At 47.3% G+C, this 20,196-nt stretch overlaps 1 protein-coding gene across 7 annotated transcripts in view; it reads right to left on the bottom strand.

The window, feature by feature from the left end:
• The window catches only part of CLEC16A (C-type lectin domain containing 16A), a 227,540-nt gene that overhangs the window by 39,165 nt on the left and 168,179 nt on the right, over positions 1 to 20,196 (bottom strand). For all 7 annotated transcript variants that reach the window (XM_053929204.1, XM_053929207.1, XM_045204616.3 and 4 more), the window contains 3 exons: positions 15,827 to 15,978; positions 13,412 to 13,616; positions 11,524 to 11,691 (listed from right to left, as the gene is read on the bottom strand). In XM_053929204.1, coding sequence (XP_053785179.1) covers positions 11,524 to 11,691; positions 13,412 to 13,616; positions 15,827 to 15,978 — 525 coding nt within the window. The remainder of the gene's footprint in view (positions 1 to 11,523; positions 11,692 to 13,411; positions 13,617 to 15,826; positions 15,979 to 20,196) is intronic.

Raw genomic sequence — 20,196 nt, 5'->3', positions numbered from 1 at the left:
TCTGCCCACCCGCTTCTCCCCTGCCCTTCCTGACTCGCGTCAATCAAAACCCGAGTGCCCTAACTCATCACCCCTCTGCCTTAGAACCTTCGATGACATTTTGTTGCTTCCAGGGTAAAATTCTAACCTTTCAGCAGGCTGGAAACCCTTTGCTATCTGACCCCACCTAGCTTTCCAGCTTCTTGTCACTCCCCTAACCCATGGCCATGTCACTAAATATCACCCACTCCCTCATGCCTTCTTGTACATGCTGTCCTCACCATGCCTGCCTCTTTGCTCGACACAACCTGTTTATAAGCTCACCTCCCCTGTGCGGTCCTGTCTGTATGCTTGGCACAGCATTTATTTGATTCACAAGAGACCCCAGCAAATACTTGCTAAATGCACCCTCCCTTTCCTGACTCCGAGTAGTGTATTTGTCATGTACCTACCCTGGAGTTCTTGTAGTTGCCATTATCATTTTTAATCCTCACCCGAGGGTAGTTTTATTATTGATTTTAGAGAGAGAGGAAGGGGGAGGGAGGGACAAGGGTGGAGGGGGGGGAGAGAGAGAGAGAGAAACATTGATGTGAGAGAGAAACATTGATCAGCTTGCCTCCCACACGTGCCCTGACCAGGGATCGAACCCACAACCTTCAGGTGTACAGGATGATGTTCCAACCAAGTGAGCCCTTCAGTTGCTTTTAAAAATGCCAGCTCTTCCCTCACCCCACCTTTCTCTTCTCTTCCTGGTGGTCCCCTACCCTGGGCCCTAGGGGCTGCCATGCTTTGAAGAGGCCATCTAGGCCAAAGAAAAGGGACATGTGGAGGACTCAGTGACTTATGTCTCTGTGTGATCGTTCAGCACTATTATCGTGCCCCCCAGCTTTGGTTCTTCTTGCTCTTAGTGGGTCCTCATGAATTAGCAACTCATCTAGCCATCTGCACACTGAGCAATGCCACTTACTCGTGCCTCCTTTCCCTGGACTCCAGGATAGGCACTGTGACTGGATTTTAGTAAGGGATAGGGTGATTCTCAAACCTTGTTCTGGGGGAACCCTGGGGTTCCTTGAGCTAGTTGGAGATATTTTAAGACAAAAATTAAATCAAGGTGGTCTTTTTCTAATTCAGAGATAACATTAATGGATAGAGTTTTCTGGTTTGGGGTTTTAGCCCACAAATGAGTCATCAATCCTTGGCATTGGTTAACAGTTATCTGCTAATGAGAACTTGCAGTTGATAAAATAAATCACTCAGCAACAAAAAATAACATCAATGGAAAAAGGCTCAGAAAGTGTCTTCAAATAACTTTATGGACTTTTCCTTTAGATGTAGAGACTTCCATCCATGGAACACAGGCACGTTCTCTGCCGGTGCCCACGTTCCGGTTTTGCATATGAAATGGAACACGGCAATCATTCACGGTGTCTGTCACTAAATGACCTTCAGGACTGGAGGAGACGCCGTGGCTCATGGAGTAGGAAGGAGACTGTGTGGCCTGGTACGAATGCCAGGCTGGCCACCTGCAAACTACGTGGCACTGGGCCAGGTGCTCCCCCTCTCGGAGCTCAGGTTTCTTGGTCTGCAGATGGAGGAATGGCACTGGCCTCTCAGAGCTATTGTAAGTTGCAGTGGGAAGTGCCCAGCTCAGGCAGGCGTGGAGAAAATGATGGCAGTCAGTATCTCGGGTGAGCAGGTGTATGCTGGGCTGGGGCTGCAGGCAACAGATTTCTGTTCTTTTTTGACCCCAGCCCTGCCCCTAGGAGCTGTGGAACCTCAGGCAAACCATACAGTCAGAATCCTCATTCCTTCTGCAGGAGGCCAATTCTGCCCAGGTGTTTTATCGACACCCAAAGAAGGCTTTTCTGAAATGAGCAAATCTGTACAACTCCAGGGTCTCTCTGTTATTTACAGTAGATGGAACTATTAGATTGTTAACCTTGTTTGTGCAAACTTATTTAATGTACAGTCAGGGACCCTATAATTTGGGATCCCTGGGTCAGCCCTGACTAATGACAACAAACATACTGAGAGCTGCCCACCTTTACTGCCTGCTCCACACGTGTGAGGAACCCTTCTAGGCACTGAAGTAAATTTATTTGCTTTAGGCTCATGACAACCTAATGAGGTGGGTGACATTTTCATCCCTCTTTTTAAAAAAATTGTGGTAAAATACACCTAGTATTTACCATATTAACTGTGTTTCAGACAGTTCAGTAGTGGGAAGTGCACTGACATTGTTAGGCACTGTCCCCATTTTTTACACGGGTGAACAGGCCCAGAGGGGTAAACTGGCCCAAGGCCGTGTAACAAGTACTAGGTGGAGCCACGCCTTGAACAGGACTGTGTGCTCCAGGGTTGTGCTAAGCCATCTCCTTGTGCTGACTCTCCCTCACCTGGCCAAACACTCTGCTGCTGAGAAAAGAACACCTCCCCCCAAAGGATGAACAGAAAGAACAATGGTAAAGAACACTGGGGTTTACTTTATGGATACCTTAGGGTATGAGAGTTAGTGCTTTTCTATCTTTTCCAGTTGTTCTGCAATAAATATGCTTGACGGGTTCTAAGAAGTTCAGAGAGGAGAATTGATGGAAGCTGACTTCTCCCAGGCAGGGACAGGAGTGCAGACTTGCTCTGGCACGTGCCTGCCCTTCTGGTGCTGCGAGGAGGCTGCCCTGCAGAGGCCTGTCTGAGCCTACGGAACATTCCAAGGTATATCCGAGGTCCAATGGCAGAGTGAAGCTAGGGTTTTGGTCTCTTCCCACAGCCTCCTGCACAGCTCTCCATGCTCCTCTCCATGAGGGACCCAGGGAGTGTTCCCTGCTCTCTGACGCGCTGGAAGGCACACAGTCACTTCAGCAGTCTGGGGTGGACAGTGACCCTGGGAAGTAGGGCAACACTCAATTCTTTGGAACTCTTTCTCCTCCCTGCCTCCACCCCCCAGGAAAAGCTGTCCGGAGCATGATGGCCGGCTCTGCCTGCTGTGTGCTGGGTTTCACAAGGCGATGGCTCCTCAGACATAAGTGCTAGCGCCTCTATTGGGAAAGTGGCTCTGGGGGCCATGTTCTAGGCGAGGAAACCTTGGGGGCCCTGACTCAGGAATGAGGCTCCTTCCCAGGCAGTGTGCTCAAAGTCCTCAGGCTCTGTCTTCAAGTCTTAGTTGGGAGTTTGGAGGAGAGGTCTGGCAAGCAGGGACCCATGGATTCAGCTCAGGGCTGAGTTTTGAGTGGGATCTAGTCTCCACAACCCCAACCCAACCACCTGGAGGCTGATCTCTTAGACACAATTGCTAGAAAGCTTAGAAAGGAGCTTAAATACCACTGTTTTTGCTCAGGCAGGATTTTGAAGTCTCGTTCCTGGTTTTTGTTCATGATGGGCTAGGAACATGAGGAGTGACCTTTGCATGACCGTGACGTCCAGCCTGGTTTGGAAGTGGTGGTTGTGGGAAAAAAGTGTCTTTATGTATCACTACTTTGTAGGTCTGTCCAGGATTCAATGGAGGCAGGCTTGGGAATGTGCGAGTGTGGCGTACAGAGGATGGGAAAGGGGAGTGCTTTGTATGTGACCGGGCTACCCTGAGTGTCTGCTCTCTAAAAAGGGCCCATCCTGTCAACCTCGGACACGCAGAGGCAAGTGGCAGAAGCATCGTGGGAAGCTGCTCAGCCATGACCCACGTCAGTCTTGGAGCAAATGGGATTTAGAGGCAGAAAGTGGAGGCACAGATCTCAGCTGGCCTCATGTGAGCTCTCTGGCCACGATCTGAGCCTCAGTCTCTTATCTGTAGAGAAGAGCAACTGACACCAGCTTCCAGAGCTGTTCAGAGAATAGAATGAGTACATACAAAGCACCTGGCACAGCTAATTCTTCCAGTCAAACTACACCCCGCACTTCCAGAAAGAGATGACTTTTCTGTCTGACACATACCCGGGGTTGAAGCGGACAACGTGGCTTTGCCTGATAGGCCTTAGGTAGTGAGAACTCACTTTAGATGTGTCAAAAGTCAGTCAGGAATTAAAGGGCATGGTGGTAGGGGCTCAGGGTCTGACCTGGCAGACCTGAGTTCAAAGCCTTGCTCAGAAGAAAGATTTTACTATTTTCCTTTTTTGCATGTGAAGGGGACCAGATATCAGATACTCCTCTCCCCAGCTCAATACATTTCAGTTAAAAAAAAAAAGTCCTCAAGTCTCTGTAACTCACCCCACAGTGGCCAGAGTCTCTGACCAGGGAGCAGAGGGTTAGGAGGGGTTAACAGGGAGTAGGGCAACTGGGGGAAGGTGGCAAGCGACTCTCCTTCTTGTGTGACTAAAGAAAGCAGTGTTTTTTGCCTTGGGGAGCTGGAAGGAGATAATTGACTCCAATTTTATAATTGGAAACAAGAAAAAGAATAGGTCTAAAAAATCAGTTTCTGGGAAACACCGCCAAGAGATGACATTAACACCTAGCGTGTTATCCCGAGGGGTGAAGTCAGAACCGAGGTCAATGAATTAAACATTGATTCCCTCACCCCGCCTTTTTTTAGATGTCAGTCTGAGGCTTTGTGGTCAGCTCAGCTGGCTCCAGGCACACTGTAATCTTTGCATTCTTCTTCAGTTACTCAGCTGCCAAAAGCTGGCTCTGGAACCTCGCTGCCTTTCCACAGAACTAGTAAGTGTTCTGGGTCAGTGACTGATAGGGAAGGTTTGCTCACCTTTGAGAAAGATAACACCTGTGGAAAGCACAGCTTTCCTCTTGTACTCAAGGATTTAAATGTTTGCCCAGAGACAGATGGCACCATGAACTCAGTAGGACAAGAAGCTGGGACAAGAAGTGAGTAAAGCAGAATTTGGCCCCAACGGGATAAACTCCGACTGTGCAGCTGGCACCCTGAGCCACCACCAACTGGTGCAGGTGCCAGACCCAGGAGTAAGCAAGACAGTGCCACCCCTGCTGCAGGGGTTTACAATCTGGGACACCGGACAAGTCATCCAGCTCCGCCTCCACCCGCCAATCCTTGTTTCCACCTGCCATGGAGAGTCACTCAGCACTGCTTTCTCACTCTTAGCAGTCAAGGGCAGGAGCACCAGGGCCCCCAGTGCCTTCCATGCTGGCGCAGGGCAGTGAGGCAGACAGGGAGACAAACAGGGCAACTTCACTCTTGGTAAGGGCTCCGAAGACCCTGAGAAAACAGTTCCTCAAAAAACTGTATTACCATTTGACCCTGCAATTCCACTCCTAGGTAGACACCCCAAAGAACAGAAAACAGGAGCTCAAACAAAAATTTGTACACACACTCATAGTAGCACTATTCACATTTGCCAAAACATAGAATCAAACCAATGGCCATCAATGGGTGAAAGAATGGATGGACTAAATGTGGCACATTCACACCACGGAATATTATTCAGCCATGAAAAGGAATGAAGCTCTGATCCCTGCTACAACTTGGATAAACCTTGAAACCATGGTGCTATGTGAAAGAAGCCAGACACAAAAGGCCACATGTTATATGACCTACATGAGATATCCAGAACAGATAAATCCACAGGGACAGAAGGCAGATTAGTGGTTGCCAGAGGCTAGGGGAAAGAGGGAATAGGGAATGACTGTTTAATGGGTCCGGGGTTTTATTAGGGGGTGATGAAAATGTTTTGGAACTAGCAGAGGTGATGGTGCACCAGACTGTGAACTTACTAAATGGCACTAAATTGCATATTTTCAAACAGTTTTAGGTTCTGTGAATTTCATGCCAATTAAAAAAATAAACCAGAGAGGGACTGGGGGGAGTGGGCGGGGCCCCCAGGGAAGGCCCCCAAAGAGGTATCTGAACAGAGCCCTGAATGCTGAGAAGGAATCAACCTCATAGAGGGTTCCAGCCAGAGGGGAGCATGAGGACAGAGGTCCTAAATGGGATGAGTTTGGCCCCTATGAGGCGGAGACACAAAGCTGGTGGAGCTGAAATGCTGGCTTGTATTATGCAAAGAGATCCCAGGAGGAAGAAGTCTCTGTAGCGGATAGTGGGTAAGGGGTAGGTCAGGGCTGGATGGCACAGGCCAGTGGGCCATGGAGCAGGGCTGGGGACAGGTGTTGGAGGATTTTAAGCACTGTCACTAGAGCTAACAGGCTGGTGATAAACAGGTGGGGAGGGTTCACTTCTTTGGTCATGTCATTAAGCCCCCATCAGTGAGGGCCAGTGGGGTCAACCTGCCTGGCTGTCCCACTCAAACCCTGTAATGCCCTCTGGGCTGTAGAGCCCTTCTGTTTAGATAAGAATTAGGAAGAGCATGGGGAGGACCGAATAAGAGAGGCTGTGGTGTTCTGCCCAGGGCGAACACCTGGGAGCAGCCTCTTGGCCGGAAGGAGCCCAAGAGTGGGAGTTGAGGAGGCTGCTCTGGGAGGCCAGAGCTTGGCCCTGTGACTGGAGGTTGCTGCCCCTAATGACCAGAGTCACTTCTGAGGAGCAGCTTCGGCTCTGGGGTCTGCTGGTCCACTCAGTGTTCATGGAGCAACTGCCCTTGTGGGCTCGTTTGGAAATCCTCCCAGCCCCTTCCCCCACTGGCAGTTTCTGGCAATTGGCTGTCACCATGGGTCAGTGGAACAGATCCTTGAGGGCACTACCTATGGAGAACTGTGCCTCAGAGCCAGAGTCTAGAGCCAATCCTGCCCGCCTGCCCCAACACGTGGGTCACCACTGACCCCTCCCTCCCAGGCCAGGCATACACACAAGCCTCTGCTCTCTTGGAGCCTGATGTTCTGTGGGGGCAAGAGCCATTGACATAAAACCGGCCAATAAACAGAGTTTGTGATTTCTTTCCAAGCCAAATGGAAGAAGAAAAATATACCAGAGTGGCGGGTTGTCTATTAGCACTGATTTATATTCTACTTTAATATCTCTTTCAAGGAAATGAAAGGTATATTTTCATCAAATACAATCACTCATAGCTTCTAAAGGGGAGACAAACTGCTCTATGACCATTGCTCGGGCCCGCAGGTAAAACTGGGAGCTGTGTCATCACAGCGACAGCTCCTGCAGCAGGCACCCCGAGGCAGGTGGTCATTGTGAGGACCCCACTCTGCCCGGGGGTCTGCGACAGTGCAGACTGTGCCAAGGGGCACAGCAACACCACTGGGCTCACAGGCCTGGACGGCGGCTGTGAGGCCACACCATCAGAGGCCAACAGGGGCTGCCCCCAGCTCACTCTTTGGCTTTTGAAAACCTCTAAGAAATGTGAGGCCAATGAAATTCAGTAAATGCGCAACTGACCCAAATATACCATCCAGTGCATCTGCTCTCTCGGGACGTACATCTTGCTCACTTTGGTGACGGAAATTAAGCATAAGAGTGATGCTTATGATCTTCTGAGGTCTGGGTTCCCTCATGTTCCCGTGTCAAAGTGCCACAGACTAAACCATCCAATGTGTAGGCCATCAGGGCATTTCCTCTTCTTCCTGGTGTTCACGCAGGGAGAAGGTACTAGGTGGGAACTGCTCCAAGGCTGTGCTCATTCTTCATTCAACAACTAATAAATGAAGGCATAGCACCAGCTGCTGACACACAGTGGGGGCAGGACAGACCAGGTTGCCATGGAAGTGACATTCTCCATGGTGGAGAAAGACTATGGTCAGGTACACAGATATGTTGGCCAGGTAAGAGACCAAGGGTCACAGAGAAAATAAGCCAGGTTAATGTGATGGAGGGGAAGAGGTAACCTTTTGGGGGTGGATGATCAGAAAAGACCTCTTTGAGGAAACTGAGACCTGAGTACTAAGTAGAAGGCAGTTCTGGAGAAGAACATCTGATGCAAAGGTCCTGAGGCAGGAGAGAGGGTGTGAGAACCATGCTTAGGATAGTGGTTCTCAAAGCATGGCTTGGGGAACTCTGCGGGCCTCCCAGAGTCAGAGCTACTTTCATAAAAATAACAAGACTGCCCTGGCTGGTGTGACTCAGGGGTTGGGTGCTGGCCTGAGAATCAAAGGGTCACTGGTTCGATTCCCAGTCAGGGCACATGCCTGGGTTGTGAGCCAGGTCCCCAGTAGGGGGCACAGGAGAGGCAACCACACATTGATGTTTCTCTCCCTCTCTTTCTCCCTCCCTTCCCCTACCTAAAAAATAAATAAATAAAATCTTAAAAAAAATAACAAGACAGCATTTTCCTTTTATTTTCATTCTCCCAGGAGTATACAGAGGAGTTTTCCAGAGGTCACATAATGTATGCTATCACAACAGATAGAAAGCAGAAGCAGACACAAGAATCCAGCTGTCTTCTATTAAACCAGGAATTAAAGACATTTGCAAAAATATAAAACATTAATTTTTTTTGTTTTGAAAAAGGTTGCTGCTCTAAAAAACATGTTATGTTTACATGTGATGGGTTTATTTTTTTAAATAAATAAGTAAATACTTAAAGCATTTCTCAGTTTTAATTTCTAATCCTGCAATGTCAATAAATATAATCCAGATAAACCAAAGCTCTTTGGGTCCCTCAATACTTTTTAAAAGAGTATAAATGGGTCCTGAGGCCAAAATATTGGCAAGTGCTGACCTAGAGCAGCAGTGGGGGCTGGCACGCCTCTGAGGTCGGGGAGCTGCATCTGAGGGCCAATCTCATAGATCGCACAGGATCAGTGAAAGAACTGGACTGTGTTCTAAGAGCAACTGGAAGCTATTGGAGGGGTGCAGGCAGGGGCATGGTATGATCTGATTTCTCTTCTAGAAAGATCCCACCAGTTGAGTGGGAGGGAGGGGATGAGACTAACACCCAGAGAATACTGAGGATGCTGTTGCCACGATCTAGGGAAAGATACTGGGGGCCAGGAGGGGGAGAAAAAGTGTAATATATTCTATGAGCAGAGCAGGCCAGTGGGTGTGGGAGAAGGAAGAGCAGAATTAGGATGATTCCAAGATGCTTGGGTGGCTGTGGGGCTGACTACTGAGACAGCAGGTGGTGAGGATGGTGGGAGCCAGGGAGAGCTCTCCTCCCTCTCTCTGAATGATACTGACTCTCAATGGTTTCAACTTGCTCTTTAGGTCACATCTCCAGCCTAGGCCAAGGCACAAGGCATGCGAGGCCTCTCTAGCCAAGGGCCCAGAACAGTTGACCTGAGAAGTACATCTGTGAGAATGTCTCCACCCCACCCCATACCTGAGTGGAACTTCCAGGGGACTGACACAGCCGAAGGGTGGATGGCTGCCTTCAAGCAACTATCTTGGACTTGTCCTAATTCCAACTGGCCCAACCTCACATGCCCTGACCCTGGGAGCAGCAACAGGACACTGGGCATTCTAGCTGGGCCAACCCCCATGTCAAGCACGCCACTGTAGACATGGCTGCACCCCAGAGCTGCATGACTCCAAAGCAACCCTGCAGCCCAGGCAGGGCGGGAGAAGCAAGCAGCAAGTCATTGCAAAGCCTGCTGCAAACAGGAGATGATTATGCAAATACTGAAGAATGTGACATTTGGCTCTATTTATTTACACTTGCCTTGTTTCAAAAAGGATGGAGCGGAAATAAGGCCTGAGCTTTTCTCCTTAACCCATCAGATTCCAAGCTGAAAGAAGCCCCAGTGACCCTAAAGAAATTATTTCTAAACTAATATTATATGTCAACTATGTATCAATAAAAATTACAAAGTGCTGCTTATAAAATTTAAAATAAAATTACAACTGTGCATAAAAAAAAAAAGAGGAAGGATGGAAGGAAAGAAGGAAGGAAGGGTTGATTTTTTTACCAGGCCAATGTGTATTTAGTTAGCCGGGGCTCATGGTCATCATTTATATTGACTTAGTGACCATCTCTACAGAACATGAAACAGCCCGGAGAATATTTACATCGCACATTTCATGGTGAAAGCAGGCAGTGTTACAATCAGTCTCGTAGCCTAAGACTGGTTTTAAGAATGAGACCAGTCCCTGGCTTGGGTGGAAGCTTGAACTGGTGCACTTTTTCCACAGTGCACACTGGGATTGCACATATCAAGATGAAAAACCTCCCCTTTGATGGCACATCCGCTGCTGGGAATTTACCCCCCAGACATGTCAAATTTGCGCTGATACCCCAAGGGTGTGCATGGTGACAATGGAAGAGCTAACCACCAGAAATGACCCAAACGGCCATCAATGCCAAATGTTATAAAAGATTTATTGGGTCCCTCCGTATCATAAAATACCAACAGTTAATGAGCATGAAGTCAATTCATCTGTGCTAACACATAACGCTGCCATATCAAGTAAAAATGGATGGGTGCAGAAAATCCCACATGTTGGTAGCCGCAGTGTAAAAACAGACAAGCAAAGATAATTATGTGACATACAAAGAAACATTCTTGAAAGGATATGTAAGAAATAGTTAAAAATGGTTACTTTAGGGCCAATTAGACTTATTTTTCATTTTATCATATCCTGTTTGGATTTTCAAATATCACATACTTATAGTACATGTATTTCTAAAATGAATTAAGCAAATCAAAGAATGAAAACAGAAAAAATCAATGGGTTGGGGAGGGGAACTAGGGCCTTGATTTTGGACAGGTTCTTATGGCTGCATTTTGTTCTTAAATGTATAACTGCTTTTGAAACATGTTGCAACATTTACAACTGAAGTTCGAAACCCTAGCTGTGGGGAGGTTGCCATATTTTTCGGATTATAAAACGTACCCCCCTGACCCCCGCCAAATTTGGGAGGAAAATGGGGGGTGCGTCTTATAGTCCGAATGTAGCTAACCTGGCTTGCTGGGCAGGGGTGGCAGGGGTAGAGCAGGTTTTTTCCCCCTATTTTCCTCCTCTAAAACATAGGTGAGTCTTATAGTTCAAAAAACATGGAAAGTGGTGGTGGTGGGGGGGCGTGGGTGGTGGCCTCCGGGGCGCATGCACAAGGCCCTGCTTCAGAAATTCCGCAATGAAGAGCAAGGCTCTTTCCAGGGATGGGGGTGCATATGGATTTACTTAAATCAGAAGTGTCAGAACAAGAAGGGGAGAGCTGCCCTTCTGGAGCAGTTCTTTCTGCCCTCATTAAGCTGACCTTGAACTTTCTATTCATGTTTCCTTGTTGGGAGAGGGAAGCCGGGGGTTAGAGATGAGCTTTGCTGAAAGTGGTTAGCGAGGCTCCCAGATAGAGACACTGGCAGCTGCTTCGTGGGCAGTGGGCCCTTCTTCTGAAGTCTCAGTTCTTTAGGGGGTTATAGCAGGAACCACACACACTATCTCTTTCTAGTCATCCTACACGGAAAAGGAAATTACTCTTCCACAACCTCATTACTAATCATCTAAGTATTTCCAAGAAATTTCCAAGAAACTTTTTTCTTAATTCTGAGAAGTCCTTCCACACTCCCAAGAAATCTCTGGAAAACCAAAGCCAGGTGGCAGAACACCGAAGAGAAAGCCAAGATTTCTTTCTGTGGCTTGTGTTTAATTTTGTGCTACACTTCGATAAATTCTAAGAAATTTATCTGGCGCTTCCAAATGGCTAGATTTCTGAGAAGGGAGAAGAAGTTTACACAGGCTCCACAGAGGGAAAGCCCTGGATGCCCCAGGAGGGGGACAAGTGGTGGCGCAGGGCGGGGCTGGCTCACCTGGCACCTTGTCCACGGATGCGAACACAGAGCGCTGCACTGTGGGGTCGCTGCTGCCCCTGCGGCCCTGGTCGTAGAACCGGAAAGGCAGGTGCTGGGAGGAAGAGGAGGAGCCGAGTCCAAATCCAAGGACTTCAGTGGTTGGCTGGATAGGAAGGTCCAGGAGAGCTGTGTTCAAACAAACCCGTGGTCATGCTCAGTGCATGGGACCAAAGTGTAGGCCAGGAGACTTTGGGAAGGGTGGTTTTCGCCAGAGTGGCTGTGGCCCTGCCAGGCATATCCCTTGGGTGAGGCCTAAGCAGGGAACTGGCAGCCTGAGGCTGGAGAAACCAAAGTGACACCACTGGTCTTGCCTGAGGCTCAAAACACAGCTGGTGACTAGAGATGGGCTCAGAAATGGATGCAGGGCCAGGTTTCACCTAGGCCTCTTGGTTTCCACACACACAAGGCCAAGGCGTAGCCTGCAGTACAGTTTCAGATTCCAAGGGTCTGAAATGGGTCAATTCTGCCCTGAAAGTTCACATACATGTGTTTATGGGGAAAAGCATATAAGAGAGAAGACACACACATATGTATGTGTATATTTATGAGTGTGTGTTTATCTGTCACAGTTGCTCTCTCCCTTCTATAAACAAATCTCATGATATAGCAATTTTGAGGGGGTTTAAAAAAAATCAATAGAAGAAAATACCCAAGGCGTTAGTTCTCACAGTCACTTTATGGCATAATTCTCAATTTTCAAATGAAATATTTAGCCTTCATGCCAGCTGTGAGAAATTGCTTTACATTAAAAAAAACCCTCTGAAAATAAATCTTAACGGAAAGGGCTGAATGATTTACGTCACTTTGCACATTACAAAATGCTTCTGTAATGATTTCACAGGCCAAGTTTCGGCGAAGTGGGAAAGAAGAGGAGGACTACACGGAATGCAGGCCTGCGCAAATCAATGGGCTTATGCAGGAAGTAACAGAATCCACAACATCCAGAAACCTTGCCCTCCAGGTCTTTATTTTTAAGTAAAGAAAGCTCTCCTCCCCTCACCCGCTCAGTGGGCTGGAAAGCCCCCAGAGACCACTCCAGAATGCACATTAGCGCTGGAACCAAAAGGCGTTGGTGTCTTGAGAAAGACTATAATTTTAGTACTTGATAGAATGCCATTTCCCCAAGAAAAATGCTGTGCTTCTGTCCTGATGAATGGAATGCCCTTATCTCAGTGCCTTTAATTCTAAGAAAGCTGGGGCCTTCTAGGCACTGGGCAGTATAAGGCATCCTCACAAATTCTCCACAATCCCTGTGAAATGGAAAACGACTTCTGATTTCAGGGCTGGGTCCTGGCCCCTCACCATGCAGGGTGGCCTCTCATGAGATCTGGGAAGGAATGGGCTTTAGAGCAGGAAGTTCTGCATTTGGGTTCTTCCAACTGGCTGCCTGTGTGATGCTGGGCAAGTCACTGAACTTCAGTTTATTCTTCTAAAAAATGGGCAGAACAGGCCCCACTGATCTCAAGGGTTGCTTTAAGAATCAAAGGTGGTAGAGGAATGTCAAAGCGTTTTATAAACATTTAAGCTGGAGTATAGCCACGTGCAGGAGAGAGAACGGCTGTCCCACACTGACGCCTGCCTGCTCATAGTCTCTTCCCTCCCCTGGCTGGGAGAGCTCACCTTCTCTTCTGCAACCCTAGAAACTCTCTAGAAATCAAGTACTTAGGACGTGGGAAATTCTGAGAAGATTCTCCATTCCCTCACCAAAACACAATTAATTCCTGAACCGTATGTGTCCTCTTTGGGAGCAGTTAGGGAGGTTCTCAGTGACAATCACACTGACAGCCCTGTGGCTGCTTCTGTCCCCAAGGGCCCAGAGGACACTGCACTGGGACCAAACACTCACCGGCTATCCTCTGCATCTTCATGCGCCTTGCCTGAATGCGGCCCTTGGCCAGGCGCTGCTTGGCAATGATGCAGCGTATATGGTCTGAGAAGATGAAGGTGGCCTGGAGGATGGGGAAAGGCTTGGAGTGGGGGCTGGATGCAGGCTTGTGGATGGTGATATTCAGGGCACGGCTGTCATCCTCCACACCAGTCACCTGCATGTCCTGCAAGGGAGAGGTGAAAGAAAATGGCTCATTAGGTTCAGGAGGAGGGTGACGGCTCAGCAGCTGTGGGATCCACGGTTCATCTATAAGAGACCCCCACCCTCACCCAATTTTGACTTTGCTTTTGCTCTGAAGGAGACTATCAGCTTCCCAAGCCTAAGACAGCCAAAGATGGACACAACCCAGACCCGGCCTAGCAGGAGCAGACGGCACAGGAGGCACTGAGCGCTCAAAAGGAGCGATGCTGGTTGTGGTGGGGGCATCATCCACAAGAGGACGTGTCAGCTGGCGAATAAAGGGGTACACCAGCCTTTTCAAGGTGCCATGGGAACCCCACCAGTCCAGCTCCAAAATTCTTAGTTCTGAGAAGCCAGTGATAACCAAAATTTCTCTGCCATCTGGGATGAGCTTATACTGACTCATCTACAAACCAGTTTCTTCCTTGTTTCTCTGAAGGAGGGGGCATCATTAGCACCCATGTGTATGTCTCTGAAAATTTCCTAGTTATTAAAGGAAAACGCTAACTCTGAAAAAGAGAAGAGAGGGTCGCTTATCAGGCATTTGAAGAAAACTACATTTGGAAACCAGAGAAGGAACTCACATATAGCAAGTGTAATAAGGATAAATCCAATCTAAAATCTCAAAATGGACTCCGTGCACAGACTTTGCTTCCCACAGAGGTTCGAGGTGATTTAAGGTAAAAGCCTGAGACAGGAGATAGACATGAATGTCACACATGACGTAGGAGGCAGGGAAAATGTTGAAAAAGGCTCAATAAGGTGGCTGCTGTTCACAAGCATTCAATCTGGCCTGGGCTCTTTGGAACAACACCTGCACGGCGATGCTGCAGCGGGGATCAGATGGGAAACTGCACATTTAAAATGAAGAGGTCGGCGTGGAGTAAAGGCCTGACAAATAGTGTCTACTGGAAGACAACCAAAAGAAAAAGGTTTATGTGGCTTTCGGTGTCTGATGGAGGACACGTATTAATCCTTCGAGGGAGAAAAACGCTTTCCTAATGCTAAATTCTACAGGAAATTGATCATAAGCCTAGATAAATAAGAAGCACTAAGTCACCTAATGGACAACCACTTCCATGGAAGTCTTTTTATAAATAAAAGACTCTTCATATAGTTGTTTCCCACATCACCCTTGGTAGAAGGTATTTCGTAAATGGAAAGATCTTGAAACAGAGGAGATTGAGGAAAAGGTTGCCACAGCATCTTCAAACACGTGGGTGGGTCTTTTGGAGAGGGGCATGCTGCCAGCAGGTCGCATTGTGGAGAGGCGGATGTGGGTCAGCCTGAGCAAGGCCGTGCCAACAACCAGGCCTGCCCGCCAGGAAAAGACGGCCTCAGAGCAGGGCAAGCCTCAGGCCTGTGAGAGTTTCCTGGACATTCAGGGACTGGGGGCTGACGGAGGTGTGATCTAGAAAGCTGGCTGCAACTCTGCTGGTACGCTTCATTCAATCAACCGGCTGGCATTAGTCACCTACCATAGAGACAGACATCGAGAAAATCCAAGCCCCAACTTGGCTTCTGGCAAATCTGAGCCCAGCTCTGCTGGAGAGGGGGTGAGGACAGGGGAACTGTTACACACTGCCAGCAGCAACAATCACTTTAGATGGGAATCTGGCAGTGTCTATGAGCACTGAAAAGAGGCCTACCCCAACTTCCTGGGATCTGCCCAAGGGCACAAGGAAGTAAGGACAATTCTGTCCACAGCAGCACTGTTTGTAAAGGTAAAAAGCTAGAAGCAACCACAGGGCACTGGAGTATCATGCCCTGGTACAGTCAGGCAGCAACAAAAAAAAAAACCATACCAGCAAGCCAGCATATACTAATGTGGTTAGCTCTCCAAGATATATGCTGAGTGAAAAAAGCAAAGTTTAGACTACATTCAATGTGACACCATAAAAAATGCACATACCCTCTCTCACGTATATGTACACAATTTTAAAAAACAGTGAGGTAGTTGTATTTATATATGTATTTGGCAGAGACCGGATCTGGAAGGATTATTGATAATGGGAGGAGTGGATTGTTTGGGTCAAAGAGAACCTGACCCGTACCTGCAAGCTAGTTTAATTGTTTTCAATAATAACCTGTCTGTGTGGTCTTAGTGTCATTAGAAATTAACTGTGAAGATGATACTCGTGTGTGCCTGTACAGTTGATGGAGAAAAGCCTCTGGAGTTCTTGGTCGTCGTACCTGCAGAAGGCCCGCAAACTTGACCACGCCCCAGCCAAGCCTGGACACGTCGGGTTCCACCAAACTCATCTGGTAAATATCAACAGCCAGGAACCGCTGGACCATGCCGCCATCCTTGGTGACCACTGTGCACGCGATCAGGTCGCTGTTGTCTGGAAGGAAGGAGATAGCAGAATGAGGCACAGTCTGGCCTCACCAGTCTGCCAGAGACACACACACCTGAACCTGAGTCCCTCCTCTGAATCACACTGGGCAACTCTACTTACCTCTCTGGGCTTCAGATTTCTCATTTGAAAAATGGGGATAATGCCCATACCTCTCAAAGTTCTATCTGTGAGGCCTGATATGAAGTACATAAAGCATTAGTTCAGTGTTTACTGCACATTAGGGGCTTAAACTGTAGCTAAAAAACAAACCAACCGAGAATCTCAGTAACATTTCATTGCTTCCTTACAGACCACTGGAGGTTTACACTGTGATGGTGTTTGCCTGAATTAAGTGAAGATGACAAAGGAAGAGTCCCCTGCTTGGTTACAGAACCACCAAGCCCTCAAGCCTGTGTTGGGCGACGTGGAGCTGAGCTCTGCACTAGATGGTGTGTGTGTGATCCTGGGCAAGGGACTTGGCCCTCCGGGCCATGATTTTCCTTCTGTAAGTGGGAAAAATGTCCTCTTTTGCAGATGTTTGGTGCATTAAATGAGGACAGGTAAAAAAATTTAGCATGGGGTCCTCAGTGTATGCTGGATCTCTTTTCTTTAAAGTTATCTCCAGTGTCTAATTCAGTGCCTATTCAGATGACAATGAAACAGCCAGGATCATTAAATCCTAGGCCTGCTTTGAGTTACCTCCAATGGAATCCTCTGCTACATGTCTTAAAAGAAATAGCCAAACCAGGAAACAACCTAAATGCCCCCAAATAAGGGAACATTTTGAGTATGATTTTTCCCCATCACATGGAAAATTATATACCCATTTAACACTTATGTTTAACCAAACTGTGAACAGTGGTTACCTATGGGGAGGGAAGTGAGAATTGGGGGTAGGAGTGTGTGTGGTTGGAGAGAGAACTTTAATTTTTGCTCTATATACAACTGTTTTGCTTGAAATTATCTTAAAATAAGAAAGTATTCAAGATGTACACTTGTAATACATATTAAAAACCCAAGTTAAAAATCCTATTGACCAATAATTTTTATTGTAGTGACATTGGAAAAAGACATTAACATTTTAAATGAAAAAGAGAATGAAAGCATTCTTACTATGATTTTAGCGTGTTAAAAGATATCCCTACAAAGAAATACAAGCGCAGAGAAATATACTGAAACTCAAAAGAAGTCTCTGATTATAAGAATGGTAGATGGCTTTTTTTTACAAACACTTTGACGTATAATATTATATCATAAAATCAACCCATTTTTAAAAAATCCTCCCCCAAGGACATGTTTATTGACTTTGGGGGTGGGGAAGGGAGGAGGGAGGGAGAGAGGGAGAGAGGGAGAGAGGGAGAGCGGGAGAGAGGGAGAAAGGGAGAGAGGGAGAGAGGGAGAGAGGGAGAGCGAGAGAGAGAGATCGGCATGGGAGAGAACATCAATGGTTGCTTCTTGCAGGTGCCCAGACTGGGGATCCAACCTGCAACCTTTTGGTGTACGGGATGACAGTCCAATCCAGTGAGCCACCAACCAGGGCTAAAACCCACCCATTTTAAGTGTACAGTCTGAATTTTAGTAATTTACAGTTGTAGAAGATTTCCATCACCCTGCTAAGTTCTATCACGGCACCGTAATCTAATATCCAGCCTAAACTTACTGGTGGGGGGTAGTGGAGGAAGCACAGGCGTATACATTCTGACCCTAAACACAAGTGCTAACAAACTTAGGCTCAGGTATTCACCAAGGTTTTTCCCCCCCATTTTTACTTTTCATTCAGATCTAAGGGATGGTAGATAAATTTCTCCTCTCTTTCTCTGGCACCCCCTCCCCATGCACACCTCAGTATAACCCTCTGAGAGCATAATCTATCTGGGATTCTGTATTCATGGGGATGAGTGCCTTCCAATCCATCTTCTCGGCTTTTCCGGACCTCGTGTTTCTGTCTGTACTTCACAGTGTATGAACCACCTAGGACAGACAGCCAGATGCTCTCGTGGGAAACACCTGTGCCAGACAAGCTTAACTGTCTGGACTGTACTTTCTTACCATCTAGGGCAAGAGTCTTCCTCATTTCCCCAATAGTCTAGCCAAGTATTAAAAGATTTCTAAAATTATCTTATCCAGAATTTCTAGTTCCATACCGGAAGACATCTAGATAGTCTTCTATATTATCAGAAGTGTAAGTCACCGTTTTCATTCTTATCAACATTTTCTTTGTGGTAGGTAGAGCTTATTTTCTTTACTCAATACTTAACACATTGTTCCTCAATGGGAATCTTTCATTTTTTAAAAATAGAAAACAAAACTAAATGAATATAGGGTGCTTTTCCTTTCCTTTTTCCCTTTTTCTCTCTTCCCCTCCCCCTCCAAACAGGACAACTCTGCCCTCTTTCTTCCTACATTCACAAAGGGTGTGCCCTGGGAAAGCAGGCACAGACACAGGTGTCGGGTTGGTGGGTGTGTTGATGACAGTGGGGTTTGTCAGCAGGCAACCCCCTCAGGGGCTTCAGGGGAAAAAAGACCTACCACCTCTGCCGCAAAGAAAAAAAAAAAGGAAGAACTAAACCCCAAAGCGGAACAACTTTGGGCAATGCAATTGAGACATCAAAGCCCTGTGAGAGATTTCATAAGAAAACTAAAAGCATCAGTCACCATGAGAGGACCGCTCTGAGAGGGAGGGAGCCTGGCTTTTCAGAACTGCAGGGCAGTTAGGAGAAACACAGGGACTTCCAAGGACTAAAGAGAAGGGCAGCCGTACTTCAGAAGATCAAGAGGATGCTGGTTGGGAGACTCATTTGCGGGCCTCTTGAGTGTCATTTTAGGGAAATCCTTGACCACTTCGGCCCACGGCTGCTCTGTCCTAGAGGACTGGGGCTGTCTGGTAACCCTTGAATGGCCATGATGTCTTGGGTGATGGAGGACACAGGACAGAGAGCTGCTGAATGGAACCCAATTCTACCCACAGTCTGTCACCTGCCACCTTCATGCAGGCACCTGTGAATGTCGCTCTGAGCCGGGGAACCATGCCGGGGGCTGAGGTACTGGGGGCAGGGCTGTGGGGCTGTGGGCACCTGGGAGCACTTGGAGGCAGGCAGCTATGTCATGGTGCGTGATGGCCTCATGAGCCTCCCTGTCTGCCTCTCAGGAGTGGCCTGTAGCCAGGGAGGATGGGTGTAGGTGACAGGTCATACATATACTGGCACAGCCCATATCTCACTGCCCATCTAAACCTCCCAGGTCCTTCTCTCACCAACCTCACTTCAAATGCGGTGAGGCCTAGGACTCTATTTTTCAAAAAAATTACAGAAAATGATCAGAAGACAACATAGGAGGAGAACATCAATATGACCTTAGAGGAAGGAAAGGATTTCTTTAAAAAGAAATAAGAATCGGTATATACAAATAAATAAATAAATATACAATTGATAAACTAACTCCATTAATTTTTAAAATTTTTATTTATTTATTTTTAGAAAGAGGGGAAGGGAGGGAGAAAGGGAGAGAAACATTGATGTGATAGAGAAACATCGATTAGTTGCCTCTTGCATGCCCCCAACCAGGGACCTGGCCTACAACCCAGGCATGCGTCCTGGCTGGGAATCGAACTGGTGAACTTTTGGTATGCAGGACAGAGCTCAGTCCACCAGCTAGGGCTCTATTAAAATTTAACTCATGTATAACAAATGACTTTATAACTGTGTATAACAGACGCGGGGAAATATTTGCAAACTATCTCTAAGAGGCAAAAGATGAATAAAGCAGGTGATGAGAAGGGCTCCCACAAGTCATTCACAGACCAGAGAATGGGGACAGCCACTAAACACACACAAAGGGGCTCACCCTCAGAGAAGTCAGGAAACAGACTCAAACACGATACCATCTGCTACCCATCAGACTGGCAAAAACAAAGGTGTCTTGATGACATCAGGTATTGGTGAGGACAAAGAAAAACCAACATTCTCAAGTGCTGCTAGTAGGAGAATCAATTAACATAGCCACTTTGAAGGGCAAATTAGCATTATTTATTAAAACTGAAAGTTTCACAACATATGACCCTGCAATTGGTAAGTTTCCAAGAGAAACACACCCGTGGGCCAAGAGACATGAACGAGAATGTTGATGGCAGAATTGGGCCTATAATGCCCAGTAACAGGAAAGCCGGAAAACAAATGCGTACATTCATTCGGGGCAAAGCCGTATGGCATGGAACGAGTTAGATCT

The sequence above is a fragment of the Desmodus rotundus genome, chromosome 1 (assembly GCF_022682495.2).
Source record: "Desmodus rotundus isolate HL8 chromosome 1, HLdesRot8A.1, whole genome shotgun sequence".
NCBI lineage: Eukaryota > Metazoa > Chordata > Mammalia > Chiroptera > Phyllostomidae > Desmodus > Desmodus rotundus.
Note: the sequence above shows the minus strand (reverse complement) of the source record. Positions and strands in the feature narration are given on the sequence as shown.